A 12066-nucleotide genomic window follows, 5' to 3' on the forward strand; every position below is an offset into this window, starting at 1 on the left:
GACTACTCAGCCGTGTGACGCTGTGCTGGTGTTAGTTAGACTCTAGAGGACTACTCAGCCGTGTGACGCTGTGCTGGTGTTAGTTAGACTCTAGAGGACTACTCAGCCGCGTGACGGTGTGCTGGTGTTAGTTAGACTCTAGAGGACTACTCAGCCGTGTGACGCTGTGCTGGTGTTAGCTAGACTCTAGAGGACTACTCAGCCGTGTGACGCTGTGCTGGTGTTAGTTAGACTCTAGAGGACTACTCAGCCGTGTGACGCTGTGCTGGTGTTAGTTAGACTCTAGAGGACTACTCAGCCGTGTGACGCTGTGCTGGTGTTAGTTAGACTCTAGAGGACTACTCAGCTGTGTGACGCTGTGCTGGTGTTAGCTAGACTCTAGAGGAGTACTCAGCCGTGTGACGCTGTGCTGGTGTTAGTTAGACTCTAGAAGACTACTCAGCCGTGTGACGCTGTGCTGGTGTTAGCTAGACTCTAGAGGAGTACTCAGCCGTGTGACGCTGTGCTGGTGTTAGCTAGACTCTAGAAGACTACTCAGCCGTGTGACGCTGTGCTGGTGTTAGTTAGACTCTAGAGGAGTACTCAGCCGTGTGACGCTGTGCTGGTGTTAGCTAGACTCTAGAGGAGTACTCAGCCGCGTGACGCTGTGCTGGTGTTAGTTAGACTCTAGAAGACTACTCAGCCGTGTGACGCTGTGCTGGTGTTAGCTAGACTCTAGAGGAGTACTCAGCCGTGTGACGCTGTGCTGGTGTTAGCTAGACTCTAGAAGACTATTCAGCCGTGTGACGCTGTGCTGGTGTTAGTTAGACTCTAGAGGAGTACTCAGCCGTGTGACGCTGTGCTGGTGTTAGCTAGACTCTAGAGGAGTACTCAGCCGTGTGACGCTGTGCTGGTGTTAGCTAGACTCTAGAAGACTACTCAGCCGTGTGACGCTGTGCTGGTGTTAGCTAGACTCTAGAGGAGTACTCAGCCGTGTGACGCTGTGCTGGTGTTAGCTAGACTCTAGAGGACTACTCAGCCGTGTGACGCTGTGCTGGTGTTAGCTAGACTCTAGAAGACTACTCAGCCGTGTGACGCTGTGCTGGTTTTTACTAGACTCTAGAGGAGTACTCAGCCGTGTGACGCTGTGCTGGTGTTAGTTAGACTCTAGAGGAGTACTCAGCCGTGTGACGCTGTGCTGGTGTTAGCTAGACTCTAGAGGACTACTCAGCCGTGTGACGCTGTGCTGGTGCATTAGCTCTACAACTATGAGATAGGTACCATACTAGAGAGAGAGAGAGAGCAGCCAGCTTTATCAGACCATCAGACGGAGGGGTATAATCAGCCGTGACAATTAATCTGTCTTTATTCCCGCTGTTTGTTTCAGTCTCTCTCTCTCCCTCCCTCTTTTTCTGTCTTTCTGCCCCTCTGAAAAGAAAAGTGTTTAGTATTTCTTAATGTCTTCTCTACTGTATGTGTGTGTGTCTGTGTGTGTGTGTGTGTGCATGTGTGTGTATGTTCCATTAATCTTCTCTAGCTGCCTGCTGTAATGACAGGCCTGCTGCTGGAACAATGGAAGAGGAATTAAAGAGGACATTGAGCAGTATTAGAGGAGTTAGGGATGCAGCCCATTAAAGATAGAGCTGGATTCATCTCTCTTTATACAGTGCGGCAAAAAAGTATTTAGTCAGCCACCAATTGTGCAAGTTCTCCCACTTAAAAAGATGAGAGAGGCCTGTAATTTTCATCATAGGTACACTTCAACTATGACAGACAAAATGAGGAAAAAAATTCAGAAAATCACATTGTAGGATTTTTTACGAATTTATTTGCAAATTATGGTGGAAAATAAGTATTTGGCCAATAACAAAAGTTTATCTTAATACTTTGTTATATACCCTTTGTTGGCAATGACAGAGGTCAAACGTTTTCTGTAAGTCTTCACAAGGTTTTCACACACTGTTGCTGTTTTTTTGGCCCAGTCCTCCATGCAGATCTCCTCTAGAGCAGTGATGTTTTGGGGCTGTTGCTGGGCAACACGGACTTTCAACTCCCTCCAAAGATTTTCTATGGGGTTGAGATCTGGAGACTGGCTAGGCCACTCCAGGACCTTGAAATGCTTCTTACGAAGCCACTCCTTCGTTGCCCGGGCGGTGTGTTTGGGATCATTGTCATGTTGAAAGACCCAGCCACGTTTCATCTTCAATGCCCTTGCTGATGGAAGGAGGTTTTCACTCAAAATCTCACGATACATGGCCCCATTCATTCTGTCCTTTACACGGATCAGTCGTCCTGGTCCCTTTGCAGAAAAACAGACACAAAGCATGATGTTTCCACCCCCATGCTTCACAGTAGGTATGGTGTTCTTTGGATGCAACTCAGCATTTTTTGTCCTCCAAACACAACGAGTTGAGTTTTTACCAAAAAGTTATATTTTGGTTTCATCTGACCATATGACATTCTCCCAATCTTCTTCTGGATCATCCAAATGCTCTCTAGCAAACTTCAGACGGGCCTGGACATGTACTGGCTTAAGCAGGGGGACACGTCTGGCACTGCAGGATTTGAGTCCCTGGCGGCGTAGTGTGTTACTGATGGTAGGCTTTGTTACTTTGGTCCCAGCTCTCTGCAGGTCATTCACTAGGTCCCCCCGTGTGGTTCTGGGATTTCTGCTCACCGTTCTTGTGATCATTTTGACCCAACGGGGTGAGATCTTGCGTGGAGCCCCAGATCGAGGGAGATTATCAGTGGTCTTGTATGTCTTCCATTTCCTAATAATTGCTCCCACAGTTGATTTCTTCAAACCAAGCTGCTTACCTATTTGCAGATTCTTCCCAGCCTGGTGCAGGTCTACAATTTTGTTTCTGGTGTCCTTTGACAACTCTTTGGTCTTGGCCATAGTGGAGTTTGGAGTGTGACTGTTTGAGGTTGTGGACAGGTGTCTTTTATACTGATAACAAGTTCAAACAGGTGCCATTAATACAGGTAACGAGTGGAGGACAGAGGAGCCTCTTAAAGAAGAAGTTACAGGTCTGTGAGAGCCAGAAATCTTGCTTGTTTGTAGGTGACCAAATACTTATTTTCCACCATCATTTGCAAATAAATTCATTAAAAATCCTACAATGTGATTTTCTGGATTTTTTCCCCTCATTTTGTCTGTCATAGTTGAAGTGTACCTATGATGAAAATTACAGGCCTCTCTCATCTTTTTAAGTGGGAAAACTTGCACAATTGGTGGCTGACTAAATACTTTTTTGCCCCACTGTACCTCTGCCATTCCCCTACCCCCTAATGCTTAGAAACCTTATCTACATGTCTACAGTTATTATTGAACACCTCCATTCAACATATACACACTTATTCATTAACTGACCCTCACTCACTCCTTAACTATAACACACTTATTCACTAAGTATCTCATACTCCAATTCAACCACCTTCACTGACCAACAAACACATAACCTGAATAATACAAACTCCTACCAAAGCACCTTCTTTGGACAGTACTACTTAGATGTTAGTAGTCCACACACTGAAAAACCACACCTACATACTGGCCAGTACATGAATGAGAACACACTCACTCCTTCACCCGAACTGACCCCTGGAGGCTAATCTAACCATCCACAACTCAAACTCTTATACACTCTATACACACCTCGCCGCTAAATTCTTATACACACCCCTCATTCCACACAAACACACACATCCATTCAAACAGCCTCCTCCTAAGCGATGGAGTGATTACAGTCTTAGTGTCAATGTGTCATTAAGAAAGAGTCTAGTGGTTCTACTTAAATGACCCTCGCTGAACACGCTTCATCCTGGTTTTAACATTCATCAGAAGAGTGTGTGTGTGTGTGTGTGTGTGTGTGTGTGTGTGTGTGTGTGTGTGTGTGTGTGTGTGTGTGTGTGTGTGTGTGTGTGTGTGTGTGTGTGTGTGTGTGTGTGTGTGTGAGATTGTACCCTCTTCTGGAGTGGTGATGCTCCAACTCACGTCTCCATCTCCACTGTCGCCACGGGGACTCTCAGTACAGCCAGCCCAGGTGCAAGCTGTAACCGTGACAACGTAGCGTGTAAACGGAGTCAGACCCTCCAACAGGCCTAAACAGAGAGACAGAGAAAGAGAGAGAAAGAAAGAGGGAAATAGGAACAGCCAAATCAAAGAGCGGGAGAGAGAGAGAGAGGAGGAGAGAGAGAGAGAGGGAGAGAGAGGGGGAGAGAGAGAGGGGGGGAGAGAGAGAGAGAGAGTGTGAGAGAAAGGGGACAAGGGGCCAAGGAGGCAAGTGTCACCCTTTTCTTTTCCATATTTCAAGCCTTCCTCCTCTTCAGACTAGAGTGATGTTCTCTAGGCCCTAATGTGTAGACTTTCCAAACGCAGCATAACATAGCCATCACTCTTAATGGGCACCAGCTTTATTATCAAATACTGATATCTAGCACATTACTCACACAGCGAAGAGAGAGACAGAGAGAGAGAGAGAGAGGGGGGGGGGGGGGACAGGGAAAGGGGAGAGAGATGAAAGAAGAAGGTAGAGATATATAGCAGAAAGAGAGCAGTAGAGAGTGAGGGGGATCAGCTAATAGCCAGAGTGACTACTGCTACTCCATTACTCCCTTCTTCCTGTCCTCCGCTCCCCCTCTTTCTCTCCCTCTGGTTTTCAAGGGTATTCCCCCAGGGGAGTGCTCTCTCCTCTCTCTAGATGTATAGATACCAGAGGAGAGGAGACCCAGGCCGGCAGGCTGTGTGGGCCCAGAGTGTCAGTGTTGTCCAGGTATAAATAGGAGCAGGGGAGACACACAGGGGCCGATCCTCTTTCTGCAACCCGAGAGGCCTCATAGACAGATAAACACCGCCGGCTTCCTTTGAAGCACAATAAATATAAAATCCCCCCTTTCTTTTTCTATCATTTGTTTATTCTCTTTCTTTTTCCCTGCCATGTTTCCTCTCTCTCTCTCAGGCCTGTGTGAAATTCCTGCTATATAAATATAATACCGGTGCATTCCATATGTAGGGTCATTAGTGGTCCTCCTCTCTCTCTCCTAGAGTTTCAGTTTCACCCCTCTCTCCCCTGTATAAATAGGCTACTTTCTCCAGGACCCCGCAGGCTGTAAATTACACACAGTAAGACCAGAGAAAGCGCTTGCGTTTAATTAATTTTTACAGTTTAAAATCACCAGGATTTATTTATTAAATTCATCATCATCTGAAACATAGAGGCTCCTGTTGGAAGGGGTCGACCGAGGGGAGGAAGAGAGGGACGAGGTGGTGAGAGGGAGATCTCTGAGAGATCTTTGAGTGGCTATCTGGCTCGCTCGCGCCGGATAGATGGCTGTCGTGTTGACTGGGCCGTGGGACGACCGGCGCTATACAGCCTTTCTGTCGCGCTGTAATTGGCCAGATGTCTCTCTCTTTCTCTCTTCTCACTCACCCATATTTTAATTCAATTAGGCCCCACTCTACTCCCATTACACACTCATTTGCTTCCTGTGTTTTTATCTGTCGGAGTAATTCTACGTCATAAATTAAGACGGCCTTATCGCCCCTCACCTCAGCAGGTGCCAGGGAAACAGAGAGAGGGGAGGAAAAGGAGAGGAGGAGAGGAGGGCCAATCTCCTATTTGCCCGGAGACATGGCAGAGAGGATGGGAGAAGTGACGAATCATAGAGACGGCATCATCATCGTAAAAGAGATAAAGTGAGAGGGGAGGAGAGAGGTGGAGATGGAGAGTTCTCTAATATGACATCACTGGTATCTGGGCTAGACCAGCTCAGGTGGTTGCCAGCATTAGTCCCCCTTTTTCCCCACCCTCCCCTGTGTGTGTGTGTGTGTGTGTGTGTGTGTGTGTGTGTGTGTGTGTGTGTGTGTGTGTGTGTGTGTGTGTGTGTGTGTGTGTGTGTGTGTGTGTGTGTGTGTGTGTACCTCCTTTCATCCGTGTGTGTGTGCGTGCCTCTGTGCATGTATGCAAGTGTGTGTGTGTCTTACTTGTGTGGTTACCAGTGGACAGGTAAGAGGCAGTAACAGGTGTTGAGTCAGGCTGATCCAGGTCGTAGGCCCTCAGTTCGTACCTGTCAATCACTCCTCTCACCTGGAGGGGCGGGGCCCAGCTCACCTGGACACTGAAGCCACTCCCACTCTGGAGACTAGAGGGAGGGGCAACACTCTGGGGGACTGGAGAGAGAAAGGGGGGGAGAGAGGGATAGAGAGAGAAAGAAGGGTAGAGTAGAGAAAGGCAGAGGATAAAAAAGGGAAAGAGAAAAGAGAAAATGACATTTAGGGAGAGAGGTAAAATGAAAAAAGGGTGGGAAAGAGAGGAGAGTCGGAGAGAAAGAGAGGGGCAGAGAGAGAGATTGTCAGCCCACATATTTCCCTTTAATAGAGCCATTAAATCAGAACTAACCATTAACATAAATACAATTTATTAGAGTTGTAACTTTTTCAGCCATAATTTAATACATCCACCATATTTCACAGCAATCAGCCTCTCTGCCCCTCTCACCTCCTCCTCCCTGCCTCTCTCTCTCTCTCTCTCTCTCTCTCTCTCTCTCTCTCTCTCTCTCTCTCTCTCTCTCTCTCTCTCTCTCTCTCTCTCTCTCTCTCTCTCTCTCTCTCTCTCTCTCTCTCTCTCTCTCTCTCTCTCTCTCTCTCTCTCTCTCTCTCTCTCTCTCTCTCTCTCTCTCTCTCTCTCTCTCTCTCTCTCTCTCTCTCTCTCTCTCTCTCTCTCTCTCTCTCCTCCCTCCCTCCCTCCCTCCCTCCCTCCCTCCCTCTCCCAGTATTAATGATGATGGTTGGCAAGGCAGGGAGAGACACAGCAGGAGCCCTCTGTGATATAACTGTACCGTAGCAGGACATCCCAGGTCAACAGTCTTTAACATAACATACCAGAGGAAAAGGGAAATCCTCTGGTGTCTCCCCATGCAAGGATTATCAATCTCAGTTAACATGGGCAATATCACTCCTATGACTTCTCATGATGTAATTGTAGGATTGTATAATATAATGTTGTATATACAGTATGAACCTGAATTCACCCTATTCTGACATGTAAATGTAGGCATGCACGCACAGAGGAATGTACAAACACACACACACAATCCCCCCCAGCCACACACACGCGTTCATTTGTCTGGGTGTTGTAGTGAGCGAGGTAGCGAGCAGCTCCCATTTGTACAGTGCAGTGTGTGTGACAGAGGAACATATGATAAGGTATCAGGCCTCTCCATCTCATCTGGGTGACTGGAACACATATTGGCCTGCTAACAGCAGGATGGAGATGCCTGAAAACTACAGTATGACACTAACTAATAACAGGGAGGTCTACCGGAGAGAAAGAGAGAGAGAGAGAGAGAGAGAGAGAATTGAATTGAATTGAATTGAATTGAGAGAGAGAGAGAGAGAGAGAGAGAGAGAGAGAGAGAGAGAGAGAGAGAGAGAGAGAGAGAGAGAGAGAGAGAGAGAGAGAGAGAGAGAGAGAGAGAGAGAGAGAGAGAGAGAGAGAGATAGATAGATGGAGATAGATAGATGGAGATAGATAGATGGAGATAGATAGATGGAGATAGATAGATGGAGATAGACAACACTGCATATATATAATATGACATTTGTAATGTCTTTATTGTTTTGAAACTTCTGTATGTGTAATGTTTACTGTTCATTTTTATTGTTTATTTGACTTTTGTATATTACCTACCTCACTTGCTTTGGCAATGTTAACACATGTTTCCCATGCCAATAAAGCCCCTTGAATTGAATTGAATTGAATTGATAGATAGATAGAGAGAGAAGGAGTGGCAGGTAGCCTAGTGGTTAGAGCGTTGGGCCAGTCACTGAAAGGTTGCTGGATGGAATCCCCGAGCTGACAAGGTAAAAATCTGTCGTTCTGCCCCTGATCAAGGCAGTTAACCCACTATTCCCCGGTAGGCCGTCATTGTAAATAAGAATTTGTTCTTAACTGACTTGCCTAGTTAAATAAAAGGAGGTAAAGGCTGTAGTTATAATGTAGTTTGTTATATTATCTCTGTCTTATTTTCTCTCTTTCTCTCCCTTTTTCTGCACTCTTCTCTCTGTCTATCACTCCGTCTCTCTCTTCTCTCTGTCTATCACTCCGTCTCTCTCTTCTCTGTCTATCACTCCGTCTCTCTCTTCTCTCTGTCTATCACTCCGTCTCTCTCTTCTCTCTGTCTATCACTCCGTCTCTCTCTGTCTATCACTCCATCTCTCTCTTCTCTCTGTCTATCACTCCGTCTCTCTCCTCTGTCTATCACTCTGTCTCTCTCTTCTCCGTCTATCACTCCATCTCTCTCTTCTCTCTGTCTATCACTCCGTCTCTCTCCTCTGTCTATCACTCTGTCTCTCTCTTCTCTCTGTCTATCACTCCGTCTCTCTCTTCTCTCTGTCTATCACTCCGTCTCTCTCTTCTCTCTGTCTATCACTCCGTCTCTCTCTTCTCTCTGTCTCTCACTCCGTCTCTCTCTTCTCTCTGTCTATCACTCCGTCTCTCTTCTCTCTGTCTATCACTCCGTCTCTCTCTTCTCTCCGTCTCTCTCTTCTCTCTGTCTATCACTCCGTCTCTCTCTGTCTATCACTCCATCTCTCTCTTCTCTCTGTCTATCACTCCGTCTCTCTCTTCTCTGTCTATCACTCTGTCTCTCTCTTCTCCGTCTATCACTCCATCTCTCTCTTCTCTCTGTCTATCACTCCGTCTCTCTCTTCTCTCTATCTATCACTCCGTCTCTCTCTGTCTATCACTCCGTCTCTCTCTTCTCTCTGTCTATCACTCCCTCTCTCTCTTCTCTCTGTCTATCACTCCGTCTCTCTCTGTCTATCACTCCGTCTCTCTCTTCTCTCTGTCTATCACTCCGTCTCTCTCTTCTCTCTATCTATCACTCCGTCTCTCTCTTCTCTCTGTCTATCACTCCATCTCTCTCTTCTCTCTGTCTATCACTCTGTCTCTCTCTGTCTATCACTCCGTCTCTCTCTTCTCTCTATCTATCACTCCGTCTCTCTCTTCTCTCTATCTATCACTCCGTCTCTTTATCTATCACTCTGTCTCTCTCTTCTCTCTGTCTATCACTCCATCTCTCTCTTCTCTCTGTCTATCACTCCGTCTCTCTCTTCTCTCTGTCTATCACTCCGTCTCTCTCTTCTCTCTGTCTATCACTCCGTCTCTTTATCTATCACTCCGTCTCTCTCTTCTCTCTGTCTATCACTCCGTCTCTCTCTTCTCTCTGTCTATCACTCCGTCTCTTTATCTATCACTCCGTCTCTCTCTTCACTCTGTCTATCACTCCGTCTCTCTCTTCTCTCTGTCTATCACTCCGTCTCTCTCTTCTCTCTGTCTATCACTCCGTCTCTCTCTTCTCTCTGTCTATCACTCCGTCTCTCTCTTCTCTCTGTCTATCACTCCGTCTCTCTCTTCACTCTGTCTATCACTCCGTCTCTCTCTTCACTCTGTCTATCACTCCGTCTCTTTCTTCTCTCTGTCTATCACTCCATCTCTCTCTTCTCTCTGTCTATCACTCTGTCTCTCTCTTCTCTGTCTATCACTCTGTCTCTCTCTTCTCTCTGTCTATCACTCCGTCTATTTTTTCTCTCTGTCTATCACTCCGTCTCACTCTTCTCTCTGTCTATCACTCCGTCTCTCTCTTCTCTCTGTCTATCACTCCGTCTCTCTCTTCACTCTGTCTATCACTCCGTCTCTCTCTTCACTCTGTCTATCACTCCGTCTCTTTCTTCTCTCTGTCTATCACTCTGTCTCTCTCTTCTCTGTCTATCACTCTGTCTCTCTCTTCTCTCTGTCTATCACTCCGTCTATTTTTTCTCTCTGTCTATCACTCCGTCTCACTCTTCTCTCTGTCTATCACTCCGTCTCTCTCTTCTCTCTGTCTATCACTCCGTCTCACTCTTCTCTCTGTCTATCACTCCGTCTCTCTCTTCTCTCTGTCTATCACTCCGTCTCTCTCTTCTCTCTGTCTATCACTCCGTCTCTCTCTGTCTATCACTCCATCTCTCTCTTCTCTCTGTCTATCACTCCGTCTCTCTCTTCTCTGTCTATCACTCCGTCTCTCTCTTCTCTCTGTCTATCACTCCGTCTCTCTGTCTATCACTCCGTCTCACTCTTCTCTCTGTCTATCACTCCGTCTCTCTCTTCTCTCTGTCTATCACTCCGTCTCTCTCTTCACTCTGTCTATCACTCCATCTCTCTCTTCTCTCTGTCTATCACTCCGTCTCACTCTTCTCTCTGTCTATCACTCCGTCTCTCTCTTCTCTCTGTCTATCACTCCATCTCTCTCTTCTCTCTGTCTATCACTCCGTCTCACTCTTCTCTCTGTCTATCACTCCGTCTCTCTCTTCACTCTGTCTATCACTCCGTCTCTCTCTTCACTCTGTCTATCACTCCGTCTCTTTCTTCTCTCTGTCTATCACTCCATCTCTCTCTTCTCTCTGTCTATCACTCTGTCTCTCTCTTCTCTGTCTATCACTCTGTCTCTCTCTTCTCTCTGTCTATCACTCCGTCTATTTTTTCTCTCTGTCTATCACTCCGTCTCACTCTTCTCTCTGTCTATCACTCCGTCTCTCTCTTCTCTCTGTCTATCACTCCGTCTCACTCTTCTCTCTGTCTATCACTCCGTCTCTCTCTTCTCTCTGTCTATCACTCCGTCTCTCTCTTCTCTCTGTCTATCACACCGTCTCACTCTTCTCTCTGTCTATCACTCCGTCTCTCTCTTCTCTCTGTCTATCACTCCGTATCTCTCTGTCTATCACTCCATCTCTCTCTTCTCTCTGTCTATCACTCCGTCTCTCTCTTCTCTGTCTATCACTCTGTCTCTCTCTTCTCTCTGTCTATCACTCCGTCTCTCTCTTCTCTCTGTCTATCACTCCGTCTCTTTATCTATCACTCCGTCTCTCTCTTCTCTCTATCTATCACTCCGTCTCTCTCTTCACTCTGTCTATCACTCCGTCTCTCTCTTCTCTCTGTATATCACTCCGTCTCTCTCTTCTCTCTGTCTATCACTCCATCTCTCTCTTCTCTCTGTCTATCACTCCGTCTCTCTCTTCACTCTGTCTATCACTCCGTCTCTTTCTTGTCTCTGTCTATCACTCCATCTCTCTCTTCACTCTGTCTATCACTCCGTCTCTCTCTTCTCTCTGTCTATCACTCCGTCTCTCTCTTCTCTCTGTCTATCACTCCGTCTCTCTCTTCTCTCTGTCTATCACTCCGTCTCTCTCTTCTCTCTGTCTATCACTCCGTCTCTCTCTTCACTCTGTCTATCACTCTGTCTCTCTCTTCTCTCTGTCTATCACTCCGCCTATTTTTTCTCTCTGTCTATCACTCCGTCTCACTCTTCTCTCTGTCTATCACTCCGTCTCTCTCTTCTCTCTATCTATCACTCCGTCTCTCTCTTCACTCTGTCTATCACTCCGTCTCTCTCTTCTCTCTGTCTATCACTCCGTCTCTCTCTTCTCTCTGTCTATCACTCCGTCTCTCTCTTCTCTCTGTCTATCACTCCGTCTCTCTCTTCACTCTGTCTATCACTCTGTCTCTCTCTTCTCTCTGTCTATCACTCCGTCTATTTTTTCTCTCTGTCTATCACTCCGTCTCACTCTTCTCTCTGTCTATCACTCCGTCTCTCTCTTCTCTCTGTCTATCACTCCGTCTCTCTCTTCTCTCTGTCTATCACTCCGTCTCTCTCTTCTCTGTCTATCACTCCGTCTCTTTCTTCTCTCTATCTATCACTCCGTCTCACTCTTCTCTCTGTCTATCACTCCGTCTCTCTCTTCTCTCTGTCTATCACTCCGTATCTCTCTTCTCTCTGTCTATCACTCCGTCTCTCTCTTCTCTCTGTCTATCACTCTGTCTCTCTCTTCACTCTGTCTATCACTCCGTCTCTCTGTCTATTACTCCGTCTCTCTCTTCACTCTGTCTATCACTCCGTCTCTCTGTCTATCACTCCGTCTCTCTCTGTCTATCACTCCGTCTCTTTCTTCTCTCTGTCTATCACTCCGTTTCTTTCTTCTCTCTGTCTATCACTCCGTCTCTCTCTGTCTATCACTCCGTTTCTTTCTTCTCTCTGTCTATCACTCCG

At 46.6% G+C, this 12066-nt stretch overlaps 1 protein-coding gene across 1 annotated transcript in view; it reads right to left on the bottom strand.

Moving 5' to 3' along the window:
* Positions 1-12066, bottom strand: part of ush2a (Usher syndrome 2A (autosomal recessive, mild)) — a 462322-nt gene that overhangs the window by 237388 nt on the left and 212868 nt on the right. Inside the window, exons 34-35 of the mRNA XM_071365050.1 lie at positions 5966-6151; positions 3946-4083 (exon numbers count right to left, since the gene is read on the bottom strand). Coding sequence (XP_071221151.1) covers positions 3946-4083; positions 5966-6151 — 324 coding nt within the window. The remainder of the gene's footprint in view (positions 1-3945; positions 4084-5965; positions 6152-12066) is intronic.

This window comes from Salvelinus alpinus, chromosome 25 (assembly GCF_045679555.1).
Source record: "Salvelinus alpinus chromosome 25, SLU_Salpinus.1, whole genome shotgun sequence".
Classification (NCBI taxonomy): Eukaryota; Metazoa; Chordata; class Actinopteri; order Salmoniformes; family Salmonidae; genus Salvelinus; species Salvelinus alpinus.